The sequence below is a fragment of the Malaclemys terrapin genome, chromosome 2, assembly GCF_027887155.1.
Source record: "Malaclemys terrapin pileata isolate rMalTer1 chromosome 2, rMalTer1.hap1, whole genome shotgun sequence".
Taxonomy (NCBI): domain Eukaryota; kingdom Metazoa; phylum Chordata; order Testudines; family Emydidae; genus Malaclemys; species Malaclemys terrapin.
Genome location: NC_071506.1, coordinates 205,242,174 through 205,258,931, shown reverse-complemented (window position 1 = coordinate 205,258,931; position 16,758 = coordinate 205,242,174). Strand labels below are relative to the sequence as shown.

Sequence of the window (16,758 nt, the reverse complement as noted above, 5' to 3'; positions counted from 1 at the left end):
GATTCCACAAATTCATATACTGTGTTTGCTACCCATTTCTAACACAGGGTCTCTTATAGCAGATAATTCAAAAGGAATGTAAGTTATGAGACAAGGTACTACTGAGATGGAACAGTGATTCCATACCTGTGGGGAAAGGGATTTTTTTAGGAACCATATAAGCAGGTCAGTCATTTTAGTTCATGTTTAGTTCACGGCACCAGATAATGGCATTACACAACAGTTGGGGGTAGAGTGAGGGCCCAATGAACCAAACGAGAAAACAAAATGAAATATAAAAGCATATACCACCCTTTTATTTTTTAAACAATCATTTCTTTTGGGGGTTGGTGGGATACCAGCGCACTCTGCTGAAAGTTTTAGAACTTGAGTCCTAATATTAGTTTGTGGCTCTATATTTAGGCATCTAAATGTTACCTCATTTTCAGAGATGCTAAGCACCTGCAGCTCCCATGGATTGCACAAGGATTTGTAGGCTCTCGGCACTTCTATAAATCAGGCCACTTATTTAAATGTAGAAATTTGAATAAAGAAACCTAACTTCAGGCACTTGACTTCGAAAATTTTGTTCATTATCAGTCAATATTGTTTAGCTGCACAATTTTTTTAACAGATAATTTTGCTTCCAATTACAGCATATTCTTAGACTGCCTGAATGGCATAGACACTGCATTTTCCAATGGCAGTCTACTTTTTCCAATTCACTCTTAGGGACTAAAATCTCTGTCACTAGAGAGTACAACTAAGGGATTGTCTTTGTAGGCCCTGGTCATATAAAAGGGTTTGCTTTGAAGTTGTGCAGCATCTTTATGCAGGGGGTGGTGACATTTTTAGGGCTCTGTCTTTTTCAACTGGTGTCCAAATACTTGACAAAAGTAGTTGACCAAAGTAGTTAGTCGGAAAGGGCCAGACCCTCAGCTGCATCAGAGATCTGCTTCGCACGGGCAGGGATGAAAGAGGTGGCAAAGTTTACTTTAAGCTATTTTTGTTTCCTCCCTGCCCCTCACTCCAGTTAATCCCTGGGGCAGCATCAGGACTGGTCTAAGTCCCTTTGGCTTGTAACAGCCCCTTACAGGCCAATATGCTGACTAGAGATTGCCAAATGCTGCTTCTCTGGCCACGCCCCCCAAGAATCCCTATGCCAGAGGAATTAATTGTGAATCACTCAGTACTCTTGGCTTAGTTCTATGATTTCATAAGGGAAATAGTAAAAAGGCAATGAATCAAGCAAGAGGGATTAGTGAGGCTTCAGGACGCCGAGGATCTGGGAAAATGCCAGAATATTGTCCTAGATTTGAACCTTCCATAACATTGTAATGGCCTTGTAATATTGTTAACACTGCCAATGCGGAGCGACAAGTTCTAGCACGATACACTGGAGTATTCCGTTTCAGCTCAATGGCACATGTTAATTAATAGAACATTGTATAAAATAATTGTGAGTTGCATTGGATGGTATTTACTTATATAACAAAAATCTTCAACATGTGAAAATAAATGTGTCATTGCACTAAATCCCTATAGAGTACACGTAAGGTTATCTCATGCTGAATTTTAAAAAGCTGGGCTAAGCCAATTTTTTTTAAAATTAAACTATTCTGAAGCTGAACCAACCTGTGTGACTTCAGTGAACATTACCTTAAATGGTAATAGTTGCAACAGGAAAAACACATGTACCTATGGCAGTTACTATAACTGAAATAAATTAGAGAAGAAAAACTTTTTTCTGTACTTTTGAGTGAGTTTACTTTGTGCATTTGAAAGCACAGTCAGCAGCACTGTCTCCCCTGAAGTCAGACAGTCATTTACCCCCTGGCTGAAAAGACCTTTATAGACAACAGGGGAACAGGGTTTTCTATCAGAAAGAGGAATTATTTCATATTAATCACTTTAACCATTAACAAAAAACAACATTATACCTTTGGATTCCAGTCAATTTCAAAAGACATATCTATCTTTAAGCCATTTTAGACCTTGGAACAGATCTTTGCCTGGTTTAAACCATCTGAGGATCTAGCCCCTTGACTTATTTTAAAAGTTCCACTATTAAAACATGGTACTGTAGTCCACGAAAGCTTATGCTCTAATAAATCTGTTAGTCTCTAAGGTGCCACAAGTACTCCTGTTCTTTTTGCGGATACAGACGAACACGGCTGCTACTCTGAAACCTGTCATGGTACCAACAGTTATACTAATTGCTTTTGGTGTAGAGTTTTGCTTTATATTTGGATTTCATCCTACTCTTCAAAATTCCATCATCTAAAAATAGTATAGTTATTTTAATTTCTCTGCATTCTTGTAGGAAATCAGGAGATATGGGGTCCATAACAAGCTCTGCCACTAACTTGGATGAACTTAGGCAAGTTTTAACCCCCCTTCTCCACCCTCCGCATGAGAGAATGCTAAAACCATATTATAATGTTCAGTCACTAGGTGGCGCAGTGTGGCTTATCTGAGCTGGTAACAGCCATACCTGGCAGTGCATTAAAGTAGCATATCTCTTCTCCATGATGGAAGCTCTGTAGATAGTTCAAATTTGGTACACAAGCCTGATCTGCTAGTAGTGCCCCTGCAACCTACCATGTACACAAGGAGTACGACACCCTTTGTGATTCAATTTACTCAACTGTAAAATGGGGACTATCTTACTTCCCGCCCTTAGAATTAACTAGGCTCAGCAACTGTTTGTAACGTGCTTTGAGACCTTTGGATGTAAGGTGCTCTGTACTGTAAATGCCAAGTTGTTTATTTAGTGCTGACAGCAGGGTTGGCACCACTCAAGACAGAATGATGATGATAGTCCCTGCTCAGGAGCACTTACCATCAAAAAGGCTTCTAGAAGGCAAAAGACTCTGGGAAATCCAGAAGAGGGGATAATGTATATTCTCTCTTGCTAATACATATTTACAATTGTTATTAAGAATTTATAAGAAGTGGTGAATTTTCAGGTAGTATTTGAATGAGGGTGTGACATTCTATACCTTGGGGGAGTGCTCTGTAACCCCCATATTCCTCATTTACATATACACCTCTACCCCGATATAACGCTGTCCTCGGGAGCCAAAAAATCGTACCGCGTTTTAGGTGAAACCGCGTTATATCGAACTTGCTTTGATCCACCGGAGTGCGCAGCCCCGCCCCCCCGGAGCACTGCTTTACCGCTTTATATCCGAATTCATGTTATATCGGGGTCGCGTTATATTGGGGTAGAGATGTAGTTGTGATGTTGCATATAAAGCATGCCATGCGAGGTATCATGAGAAAGGTTATGATCTGCTGAAAGCCATTGTTCCATCTAAATAGGTGTATCGTTAATGCATATAACATTATAAGAATTGTGTTGTATGGTTTTCACTAAAATATGCTGTGGGTTGGGGACGTGCCCAGATACTAGCCCTACAGAGACAATGGCAAGGGAAGAGGTAACCAACGCCCAAGTGGGGGCTGAACAGACATCACCAGCCATTGTCCAGCAGAAGAGTTATAATTCAGTGACTCCCTCACAGGAGACACACAGGGGTATTGCTTCACCTCCTGACTCAGCAATGCCCACTAGACATGCCTGGATTTGTGTTCTCCAAGCACCTGAGACTAAGGGTATAAAACAGAACACAGGGGCCCCATGCTTGGCCTTTTCTCTGGCCCCCACCTATGCTGCAAGCAACAAGGACGCTCAGAAGACTGCAGACTCTAACAGAGGAGACTGGCTCAGGTTTCAAGGGTGAAATCTGTGTATTATAAACTGCAATATCCAGTGGGGTGAGAAAAACTGCTTAACTGCTTAGAGGTTGCCCAGTCTAATAGGGTTGACAGTTTAGATTGCGTGCTTATATTTTATTTTATTGTGGTAACCACTCTGACTTTTGCTTGTCGCTTATAATTAAAATCTATCTTTTGTAGTCAATAAACTTGTTTTACTGTTTATCTTCACCAGTGAGTTTGCCTGAAGTGTTTGGTATATCTGCTCTGTTTTACGACGACTGGTGTAGATCCACTTTCCAATGATGAAGTGGTGAACCAATTAATAAACTTGCATTGCTCATCTTTAGTAGTGCAAGATGGCATATTCCTGAGGTGCCAGGCTGGGAGCTGGGCGGGGGGATTCGGCTGGTGCCTTTCTCTGTGTGATTCATGAGTGGCTCATGCAATCTAGCTGGGTGTGGGGCTCCACATGCAGTTGTGCTGAGTGATAACAGCGTCTGGAGGGGTTTGCTGCTTGTCACTAGCAAAGTATTGTGAGAGACAGCCCAGGCTGGAGAGTTAAGGGGGCACAACGGTCCCACCATCCTAGGCGGCACCCCAGGGATCCCGTTGTGATGCTACGCCCATATTCTTCACAGAAATATTGTTATGATATGAATATGGCATAACTAATATGTTTTATGCAAGATGGGTCATGTAAGGTATCATTGGAAAGGTTATGTTTTACTGAATATGATTATTCTCTTTGTATACATGTATCAGTTCTGTATCTGAATTTAGGAATATTGACTATAACAATTACAACATTTAATTTTCACCTGTTCATTTGGAATATGTAGAGTTCAGACCAAGGCATCTCCTTTCAAGGCATCTTGATTCAGATAAATCCAATTGGGAATAAATACAAAACTGCAAGACTGCTCTAAAAAATTTATTATCCTGTCATTTTTCACTGCCCCTGGATTTTCTTTGGCGCCTGTGATTTTGCCCAAATTACTTGCTCCTGTATTTGCATTTGAGCACAGCAGTGAATTAGTTGGCCAGAAAACCTTAAGGCAACGGCAGTTCTACAAACATCCAGACGCAGTGCAAAAAATGCTCGAGGGACATCATTGCCTTGAAAAATGGTGGAGCCTATCACAACCCACAATCAGTTATGGGCATGCCCATATTCATGACACAGATAATTAAATCCAGCCCCCCCCTTCCCCCCCAAACTCCTCCTCCTCTGCACAGAGGGGGAAATTCACTCCTCGGCAGACACCCAGCACAAGGCCTTCTCACCATCTAAATCCCCCAAATAGGGCTTACATGGACTTCAGTGGTGCATAGGCCTTTTGCTGCCCCTCCTTCACCCAAAAAGAGGCAGGCTCCCCCCTAAAACACTCTGCATCCCTCACCCAAAGGAAGGTCCCACACAGCTTACTTTTGGCCCTTTTCCTTCTTTTATGGTGTTGCTGCTTCTTACGGCTTCCCTGGACTCCTTGGGACTTCCCTGGGTAGTCCCCAGCTGCCTGTTGGTGCTGCCACTCTAGAGTAGCCCAAGACAGCTGCTCATGAGCAGGAGTGGAAAGGGGACCACAAACCCTGTAGGAGCCTCATTATAAGGCAGCTGCTGTTGGTGTCCCCAACGATAGGGCTACCATACGTCCGGGTTTCCCCGGACATGTCCGGCTTTTCGCTCTTTAAATAGCCGTCCGGGGGGGATTTCTAAAAATGTCTGCGATTTCCCCCCAGTCGGCTATTTATCGACCGAAAAGCAGCTGACAGGGCGGCCAAGCGCTGCTTGCATTGGGGCCTCGGCAGCCAAAGCCCCTTCCTGGCTCCCCCCATCCCCTGCAGTCTTACCACGCCGCCTGGCAGCGCTGGGGGGTGGGGCTGTGCGCCCGTGAGGGAACGCGGCGGTGGGGCTGGCAGCGGCGGCCAGAACCCCTCCCCCGCTTCCCCCCTCCTCCAAAGCCTAAGCACGCCACTTGGCAGCGCTCGGGCGGGGTGCTCCTTGGGGCGCGGAGCCAGACACCTGCTCTAAGCCGAGCGGCACGGTAAGGGGGCCGGGGAGTTGGAGAAGGGGGGCAGTCAGGGGACAGGGAGCGGGGGGGGGTTGGATGGGTCGGGAGTTTGGGGGGGCTGTCAGGGGGCAGGGATGTGGAGAGGAGTTGGGACAGGGAGCAGGGGGGGTTAAATGGGTCGGGGGTTCTGGGGGGGCTGTCAGGGGGCGGGAAGTGGGAGGGAGTGGCTAGGGGGCGGGGCTACCCCCCAATGGAGTGTCCTCTTTTTGGAAGTTCAGATATTGTAACCCTACCCAACGAGCCCCCATAAAGGGCAAGAGGAAGAAGGCATCCTGGGTGCTGCAGGAGCTCCAGGACACATCAGCCCTGAGGAGGGGAGAAGGAGCTCTGGTAGAGTGGTCTGAGGAAGCTGCTTGTGCTGCCTCCAGGAAGAGGAAGCGGCTGGTGCTATGCAACCACAACTGCTGTTCCCCAGGAACCCCCACCAAGAGCATGATGGAGAAAGGTGCCTCAGCCCAGCCTAGAGTCAGGCCGCCTTCGTCCCTTCTCTGCTCCTTAGGTAGGCTCCTTGGGCTTGGGCATCAGTATCTGCCTCAGGTTGCTCTGCCGGAGCTACTCCTTCCCTTCCTCCTTTCGGTGATGCCACATGATGTCCCAAAGGCTCAAGGACAGAAGAAAGCCATGCAGAGCTCAGCAGAGAACAAGTCCATCCATCATGACCTAATAGCTTGCTGCCGAACCAGCACTCCACGCTGCTTCATTCGAAGCTCCATTTACTCCTGGATCGGGAGAGGTTTGAATTCAATGGAGCTGACTGCATTCTAAAAAGCCCTTGGGAAGCTATTTCACATTGCTGATGTCAGTTTTAGATTGGGGTTAGAAGCTAGGTAATAAGATTGTGTTTTATTAAGATAACCAGGGGGATAATTGAAATTGGTAACAGTTAAAATCACTGGTGCAGGCACTAGAAACCCAGACAGCTATAGATAAAAAGGAGCCAACACTTATGTCCAGTGTAGGAAGAAAGGGGAAGAGAAGCGTGTCCTGAGATGAGAAGAAAACAGACTAAATTTGGCCAAGAGATACTTCAGCTAAATGGCTTCTTCGGCATTCAGAACACAGAAGCAGGCATTTAGCTAGAACACGTGTCAACAGGTTCAATTTCTGTAATATGACGTGCATGGATGATTTGGGATCTGCTTTTGGTTCCTCCACAATTAATGGTGAGGGCAACTTGAGAGTTATGCATTTAGTGGCAAATCAACAGATGCCATTAGTCATAGTAGGACCAAAGTATTATGGGATGGGATTTAAGGAGCTCAGGTAAGGGCTGGCGCCTGGGTGTGCTTCCTTATACACAGATGCAGAAAGGTGGTTGGGGCTGAGCCTGACATATCTGAAACTATGTGGATCCACTGGCAATGTGCCCCACCTAAAGGAGATGTAACCCAAGCAGAGGCTACTGAAGCTTTGAATCTGCAGTAGCGGCTATAAAGTGGCTCTACAATCTAGGAATAAAATTCATTCTCCTTAATCCTGCAGCATCCCCTGTGACAAGTATTGTTACTTGAGTTTGGTACATACATTACAGCACTATATTAAAGTACCCTAAGAAACCTCTAGTGCACACCAGCAGGGTCTACACAGATCAATTAACGAGCAACATGTTAGTGTGCTTTAGAAATCACACCCCAGTAATGCACATTACCCCACCATGCAGACAATCCATAAATCCCATTTTGAAAGAATGACTTGGACACCTAGGAACTTAGGGCCAAATTTTTAAAGGTATTAGGCACCCATGGGAATCAGGTGTATAGGGGCTTTTTCCACCTAGCCCAGTATCTTGTCTTCAGACAGTGGCCAGTGCCAGATGCCCCAGAGGGAATGAACAGAACAGGTAATCATCAAGTGATCCATCCCCTGTCGCTCATTCCCAGCTTCTGGCAAACAGGCTAGGGCCACCATCCCTGCCCATCCTGGCTAAAAGCCACTGATGGACATATCATCCGTGAATTTATCTAGTTCTTTTTTGAACGCTGTTATAGTCTTGGCTTTCACAACATCTTCTAGCAAGGAGTTCCACGGGTTGACTGCGTTGTGTGAAAAAATACTTCTTTTTATTTGTTTTAAACCTGCTGCCTATTAATTTCTTTTGGTGTCCCCTAGTTCTTGTGTTATGAGAAGGAGTAAATAACACTTCCATATTTACTTTCTCCACACAGTCATGATTTTATAGACCTCTATCGTATTCCCCCTAACCTGTCTCTTTTTCAAGCTGAAAAGTCCCAGTCTTATTTATCTCTACCATGGATTTATATAGAGGCAATATGATATTTTCTGTCTTATTATCTATCCCTTTCTTAATGATTCCCAACATTCTGTTCGCTTTTTTGACTGCTGCTGCACATTGAGTGGATGTTTTCAGAAAACCATCCACAGTGACTCCAAGATCTCTTTCTTGAGTGGTAACAGCTAATTTAGACCCCATCATTTTATATGTATAGTTGGGATTATGTTTTCCAATGTGCATTACTTTGCATTTATCAACACTGAATTTCATCTGCCATTTTGTTGCTCAGTCACCCAGTTTTGAGAGATCCTTTTGTACCTCTTCGCAGTCTGCCTGAGACTTAACTATCTCGGTTCATTTTTTTCGCCAAAAGTTCTGTTTCTCCAAATGGATCAATAATTATCAGTTTTACAATTTTTTTTAAAACTAACTATAAAGCTTCTTAGCCAAAATGGAGTAATTTTTAAAAAGTACATCAACCTTCATTCAGTGCAATAAATAAATACATCAGCAGATGGCGCTGTAACCAAACATGTCATTCAGTTATGTGAACTGCATATACTTTTTTCTTCTTTGGTTGTTTCAAGGTGCAAATCACTGTAGAATCTTAGTACAATATGTCAAAGATTGGAAACTAAGGTTATAGTATTGACAGAAATTTTCAGACACTTTGCTGTGATGAGTCTACTCGCTTCCTGTAAAATCCTATCTAGTGGAATTCTGCTATAAGAATATTGTTAGAAAAAGAAATACCAGGCACTTACATCCTCACTCCAATTTTCTCTCTTGACATAGTTCCTAATGAATAATTACAGCTGCCTTTTGATGGACAGAACTGACCGTATTGGAATGGCACCGCTTTTTCTATAAACAGACTGGTTCATTGGGAGCTTCAACATAAGAAGACGACGGTGTGGTTCTTAACTGATTGGAGGGGCACTAGTAACACTGTCCGCACGCAATGCCTCCTATCACTTAATAAATACCAGTGTACACTTTATAAAGCTCACTGCTATAACACTATTGGAGAGCAAATGTTAGTGAACCCTGGATTATAAATAAACTATATAAAGGACCGTCAGTGCAACATAAATTTTTGAAAATCGCTCTTACAATGTCTGAATGAGGGGTTAATGTTCTATGGGCATATTTTGGAATGTATTTACATGGGATCAACAGGAGTATTTTTATTTACCTGAATATTTTCAGGGGAGATAAATTGATATTTGTATCTTTTGTTCTCTCCTCCCCCCCCTCCACCCAAAAAAGAAAAGAATGGAGGAATGGGTAGTTCATTCATCATTTGATAACGTCTTTTGTTTCTATCTGGAAGCTAAAATGAGGATTAAAAGAAAATATTCCAAGCACATCTGACTGAATTCTAGGAAGGTGACAGTCACTTTTGTTTTATTTTCTCATCCCTCTCTTATTTCACTGTACTTCAGCATCTAGATACAAGAGATAAAATCCTCATCCTATACAATCCTTTAACTGAGGGATGAGCATCTTGTAATTACCATTTTTTTTTTCAAAAGTAAGTAATTTGCTCTTAATTTCATGTTCTGTGCTGGGCTTCAGTGAGGAGGAGGTGCTGCTGCTGACTTTCATAAGGAGGAAACTGACAGGAGCTAACACATTGAAATCCAGGTGATTGGCACCCAGGTAATTGGGAGAATGTCCATGCAACACATTCTGTAGAATACATTTCAATTATTCTAAACAATAGATACCAAATTATGTCTAAAAACCTGTTTATATTTTATCTGTATTTTTATATTTATAGAATACATTTTACATGTATTTCTATAGCATGGTTTATGATATATTGTAGTTAGAAGATGTGAATCGGTGTTAGCTGGCATATATTTCCTGCTCTGTAATCCTTTCTTTGCTCCATGCTGCTGTCCTGCTCTGTTATGTCTGCAACAGGATCCACTTTGTTATACTTTCTTTGAAATGTTTTAATGCTTTGTATAGAGTTTGGGGCAAATGCTAAGAGGTGCTGAGCATACGGCTTCCACTGATTTCAGCGGGTATTTTGTTTGAATAAGAGCCAAGTAAGAACTGCAGGTTTTTGGCTCCTCCTTTTTTCAAGCAAATCATTTAAACAAGTAAATAACTCTCAGTATATTGTATTCCTCACAGGGAGTCAAACCGAACCCAAACCTGAAAACCAGTTCAGAGGGGGGTTTTGAGTGAACTGGAAACTGAATCCGAACTGAAAACCTCCGAGTTGCAATGAACCTGAACTGGAACCAAACCCAAAAAAACAAAAATCTGTAACTAGTTCAAAATCATAGGTTCAATAATCGCAGGGGAGGGTCTTTTGGGTTTCCTGAGGAAGGGTCTCTCTCTACTCCACCACTAGAGAGAGAGAGGAGGGGGAAGAGACTAAACTTCCCAAGAAGCCATTGAAGGTGGTGAGGTAGAGAGGGGTTCTGGGATTGGTAGTTATCCTGTTATGCCCACTTGAGGACTGCCCATAGAAGGGAACTATAACTCCCAGAACACCTCCCTTCCCCCACTGAGGGCTTGGTTCCTGCTCTGCAAGTCAATGTAGAAAGGGCATTTTCTGGACTGAAATTTATTTTGTAACTTCAGTGGTCAAAATATGACTGACAGTTCTGGAGAAAGGTTTACTAATGCGTACAAATAACTTGTTTTAAAACAATTTTTCTATAAGGAAATATTTATCATTGTATTCTTTTGCTAGAAGTTACAAGCATAATGCAAGCATAAGTGTGTGTGACATTAATCTGCAGGAAATGTACCTGAACCGGTTCAAACAGGTTCAACGTGATTGAAATGGTTATCGAACCATCATTCTAAGTTAGCGTCTGAACTAGAACTGAACCAAAATGTTAAAACATGTTGATGAACCTGAGCCAGAAGTGACCTGCAATTTTTAATACAGTAGTTCGACTCCCTGATTTCTCACATAATTAGTTTAACTGGTACATTTCTGCGTCCCCTGGACTGCAACAATGATGTGGATTTTAATGAAATACTCCTCTTTCCTATATTCCTAGCTGTTTTAAATACACTAAATTATGAATGAATTTCTATTTACATTAGCATTATTTTAGCCAAAATATAGAAGACCACTTATATACCAGTTACATCACATTGGGATGCCTGCATTCCATCAGTACACCAAATGGTTGTTTGCTTTAAGTTGCAGTGACTTATAGTAATGGAATATATTGAAAGGATACAAAATAACCTGTCCCTTGTTCAAAATTCCTGACATCTTAACATTGTCTATTGCGCCAAACAGTGCTAATGACAAACAGATGGAGTCATCCATCTCTTTTTATGGGACACAAGGAATACAACATTCAGTCTTACATCAGCAATTTAACATTGGCATGGGACTTTGAGGAAATTTGGGAAGAAAGAAGGTATTTTATAGCTAGTGGCACAGCATAGTACTTACAATTAAGCAATTAGAATATATTTCAGAAGAGATGCTTTTAAAAATACATATATATGGAGATCAACACATTTTTCCAAAATCAAAACAATCAAATATGTCAGACAGTCTGTTTCTATTTACTCTGTTGCCCTTGATTTATAACTTGGGCTGTATTCATACACTATTTATATTAGAACGATAAAATGCTGTCTTAACTAAACTAACAATTATTTAGAAACAAGCAATTTTGGACAATTGGGGAGGTCATGCAGACCGCCCAATGGCATTTTCCAGCAGACACAGATCAGACATGTACAGTAGTTGACATTAAAAGTCAGCATTTCACATCAGTTAGAACACAGTGGTATTTAAGACTATAACAATTTCCCTCTATACTTAGATAGGTGATATCTGTCATAAACTGTGTGGGTAAATGTGGATTTTTAATGCCTTCTGCTGTAGCATGCAATCTGTTTAAACAAATGTGTGATTAGGTCTATCATCCTGATTAAATTCAATGTGTTACCATCTTACATACAAAAGGAATACACTTTTTGCACCTAGGGTAATTTGCCAGTTTTGCATTACAAAAAAGATAGTTGTTCTATCTCTCTCCCGTACTCTGTGCATCTTTCATTCCCTGTTCACATTCTTGTTCCACTTGATTTAATCTAACCTGCTTTCGCTTGCTTCACCCAGGAATTTGGTTGGTTGTGAAGAAATTCCTAAACAGAAGAAACTCTGCCTACAAAATACTTATTAGGAGATGGGTCTATGTATACAGCTCTGGCCCTGATAATACTCTGCCTGGGATGGCTCTGAAAGAGGCGTGAGCTGAAGAGGCTGAAACTGCTTCTATTAGACTGGTCATAGCCTTTTTAGTTTGTGCATATATAATCTCACTTATCACTGGTCAGTGTGAAGCTTTCTCTAGTGAGCACGTGCACCTAAATGTCAATTTCTGTAGAATTTACGCTTTCATTTAAGAACAAAAAACTAAGTTTCTAGTATCTAGTTTCTAGTAAATTAAGATAACCTTCTCAAAGGAGAACTTGTAAACGAATGCAATTCAGTCTTGAGTCTGCAGACAGATGCAGGTCTCCTCTGCTGCTCATATCTTTGCGAAGCACAGCTCTTATTCAGAACCATGTGGCCACTGACCGCTCTCTGCTTGCTCCATGTGAGGCACTTTGCAGCCACAGGTTCCACAAGTATTCACTGGGAACTCAGAGCTCTGTTTTGCTGATTTGAGGGTAGATTCGAGTTTCAATAGAATCCAGATGGACAGGCTTACTTCTGTTCTATTCAAATTCTTATATGGCCTCCATCACGTCTAAATAGCCAATACAAACTGATGGCAGTTAAAGATTTGTAGCTGGTTATTATAAAGGGACCAACTCTAACACAACCAGTTTTATCTGTCCAAATTTCTCCACCGAGTCTAGTACAACCGAAAACAAAAGAAGAGTTTCACTGAAGTGAAATTACAAAAATAGGGATATGACCTTGTCTGCTATTTCTGTACTGAATCCCAACGTGTATTGATTGCATGTTGAGTTCTCTAAATGCAAAGGAACAGCAGGATTCAGTTTGCTATTAAAAACTTTTAAAATAATACCTGAAGATTTGAACAGAACATTCCTTTTGCTCCCGAGGCAAAACTCTCATTGACTCAGTGGCGGATTTACTTTTTTTTCAGCCCCCAACATGGTGCCACAAACAAGCTGTCCAGTAGTTGGATAGCACGGTGTCTGATATGCTTGTAGAATCATAAGAGGGGTGTGATGGAGGAACAGGGCAGAGGGATACATACATACAGTTTCACAGGGATCCCCTGGGTCAGATATATGCACAATGAGTCACTAAAGGATGGTGTGAGGTCTCTACCAACAGCCAGTAGCCCACTGGTCATCATAATCATTGAGAAATGTCTGTACAGATGATAATTATTATGAAGTTATGTGCACATGCTGAAAATTATGTTAAGGCAGTATCCAGAAGGTGGCATGTCTCAGAAGGTTCCTTTTAGGCAGGGGGTAACAGACATTTATCCTCCCGTCTGGTCATTGTGTGTTCCAGTATATGCCTATTTGCAGCCTGAGCCACATGCTGATAAAGTGGTTGTGAAATCTACAAGGAAGGAGTATACAGGAAATAACCACTTTCTGAATAAGGACAATGGATAGTTCTAATATATCTGGAGTGCAAACAGGCACCTGGGACCTTTCACTGAGAAGACAGCTGACAGAGTGACTTGTCTTATGAATGGAGAGTCACTGCCAAACGTGGCTGTAAAAAGGTGGAAAGACTTCAGGTGAGCACTGCTCTGTAAGACAGGTAAGTAGCTAATTAAGTAAGTCTAGTTCTACAATGCGTGTTATGATTTTTTTCTATAGGCAACCATTTGTTTCCAATTCATCTACTTGCTATCACTTGTATCTCTATACACTAAATAAACTTTTACTTGTTTTCACTAATGAGATGTCTCACAGCCCAGGGTACACCTGGGAAGTGTCTCAAGGGAGTCTAAAAAGGGAAATGAATCTCTCCACATAAAACATCCAATCCAAAGAAACTACTGATGCTTATTTTCACCCACTTTCCCTTATTGCTGTAACTGAAATCTTACTATTGTAGCCTGTGTAGATTTTCTTCACTGCCTAGCAGGTGCTAACAATGTTTTGCTGAGAAAATAAGCAAAAGGAGGGGAAAACACTCTGTAATATAACATGGGGCCTACACAGTAATCTGCAGCTGTGTTTAGTTTATTTGTTTAGAGAGCTAGGAAACAAAATACAAATCAACATTTAGACTTGTGTTAACAGCTCACAAAACAAGAAATAACATTTAACAGACTCAAAATACAGCAAACCAAGCTTCAAAAATTATTTTAGAGAAAAAAGCACCAAGGATCAAATCTTGTTTCCACTGAAGCTAACACAAGTTTGGACTTAATCGTGAACATTAAGAATTTGCACCCTCCTCCCCAAAAAACCCACATCCCCAATATAGTAGGAGGTCTCCACTGCAAAAAAGAGGCTCAACGTCTGCAATGAAAAAAATGTAGGCACAAAGTTGTGTCTGTATCTTTTTGCACACCTCAGTGTGTGTAGAGAGAGTCCCGATATTACGGTTTAAATCACCCACCCCTTGTATGGCGGATCCCGAGCACAGTGGAATAACTGGAAAGGATCCTATTGACTTCAGTGGACAAAGTAGTAGTATATACATTGGAAAAGACTAGCTTGAAACTTATTCATTTCTATCAGTACAGAGGATACTCTAGAACAGTGGTTCTCAAACTAGGCCCACCATTTGTTCAGGGAAAGCCCCTGGCGGGCCAGGCCGGTTTGTTTACCTGCCGTGTCCACAGTTTCAGCCGGTCGCAGCTCCCAGTGGCTGCAGTTCGCCACTCCAGGCCAATGGGGGCTGCGGGAAGTGACGCGGGCCGAGGAATGTGCTGGCTGCCCTTCCCGCAGCCCCCATTGGCCTGGAGCGGTGAACTGTGGCCAGTGGGAGCTGCAATCGGCCAAACCTGTGGACACAGCAGGTAAAGAAACCAGCCCGGCCCGCCAGGGATTTCCCTGAACAAGCGGCAGACCGGCTTTGAGAACCACTGCTCTAGAACACAGTCCCTGTTCGCCCTGTGAAAGAAAAGTAGGGGCAGCCGTGCCAGAGTGGGGATTTTCAAAATGATCCTCAACATTTGCCGTCCAGGCACAACATCATCTGTTCCCCCACTGTTTGCTGTGATGATTGATGATAATGAAAAAAACTCCCTGGGCTGCATTCTGTGGTCTGCTACAGCGGTGCCAAGTGGATGAAAACTTAACAAAAATGGCCAAGAGAACATTCCTCTTGCAGTGAGGAAAGCTTCACTGACATAAAGCTGGCATAGAGCATGGTGGAAGAGAGAGGTAGTGTGACAGGAATGACCAAGGGCCCTACATCTCACCTGATCATCAGATTGTGGTATGCAAACAACATTTACTCTTTGGATTTAATGCTCATGCTTTGTATATTTGCATTTAACATTCTAGTCAGCATGCCCATCTCTACTATCTCTATTTTCCAATTTCTTGCAGCAGAAAATTTAGATGGTTGAGTTTGGTCACTCACCCATAATGTGTAGGATCCTCTGCGACTGCCCGGAAAAGTCAGCATGCTCTGATCTGAAACAGCAACAGATGCCAGACCGCTGCTTCTGGACTGTGGCCAATTAAAATCAGCCTCTGCCTGCTCAGCTTTACTTTTTTGCTTTCTTATAATCTGTAGGGTTGAAATAGAGAGAAAAAAAAAAAAAAAGGTTACTGGAAAGTACTGCCAGAGCCATATGGCTCAAAATGCATTGGCTGTGTCAAGATGAACAGCGTGGAATAGAAAGTTTGAGTTTCCTTTAGCTTCGGCCCCAGCTAATTCAAGTTTGATTTTCACAACCTGCACTTATTTCTTCTTATGTGAAGTCAGAGGATTTGCAAGTGCACAAGAGAGTTACAATAAAGTCATTATCTAATATCTGTAGGAACACCAGAGCTGAATTAAAACAATATGGAAATCTATACCCCACCAATGGTACTTAATGTGATCTATATCTGGAAGCCAAGTATACATTTTCTAAGAATAAGAATGCATAAGTAGATGAATATTGGTATGGAATCGTAGAATAAAGAATATGGGCTTGATTTCAAAAGTACACCTAATTCCTACTGACTTTTAACGGGAGTTAGGTGCTTAAGCACCATTTCCTTAGATTCATAGATTCTCAGGCTGGAAGGGACTACTGTGATCATCTAGTCTGATTTCCTGCATAACACAGGCCAGTGAACTTCTCTGAATTTATTCCTGTTTGAACAAGAGCATATGTTTTAGAACAACATCCCATCTTGATATAAAAATTGCCACTGATGAAAAACCACTTCAAACCTTGGTAAATTGTTCCAATGGTTAATTACTTTGATTGTTAAAAATGTACACCTTATTTCCCGGTCTGAATTTGTATAGTTTCAACTTCCAGCAATTGGATTATGTTAAGTCTTTGTCTGCTAGATTGAAGAGCCCATTTTCTAATATTTGTTCCCCATGGAAGTACTTAAAGACTATAATCAAGTCACCCCTTAATCTTCTCCTTGTTAAACTGAACTGGTTGATCTCCTTGAGTCTAAGGGTATGTCTACACTGGCAGAGCTACATCGCCAATCAGAGAGCGCTGAAGGGAAACTGCTGTTGTGTGTTCACACTGTCAGCTGCCTGCGCAATAGCGTGTTCACACTTGCGGCACTTGTAGTGGTATTTGGAGCGGTGCACTCTGGGCAGCTATCCCATAGAGCATTTCTTCCTCT

The 16,758-nt window shown here is 42.1% G+C and overlaps 1 protein-coding gene across 5 annotated transcripts in view; it reads right to left on the bottom strand.

Moving 5' to 3' along the window:
* MYRIP (myosin VIIA and Rab interacting protein) overlaps positions 1 to 16,758 on the bottom strand; it is a 350,794-nt gene that overhangs the window by 51,052 nt on the left and 282,984 nt on the right. For all 5 annotated transcript variants that reach the window (XM_054019536.1, XM_054019532.1, XM_054019533.1 and 2 more), the window contains exon 8: positions 15,539 to 15,688. In XM_054019536.1, coding sequence (XP_053875511.1) covers positions 15,539 to 15,688 — 150 coding nt within the window. The remainder of the gene's footprint in view (positions 1 to 15,538; positions 15,689 to 16,758) is intronic.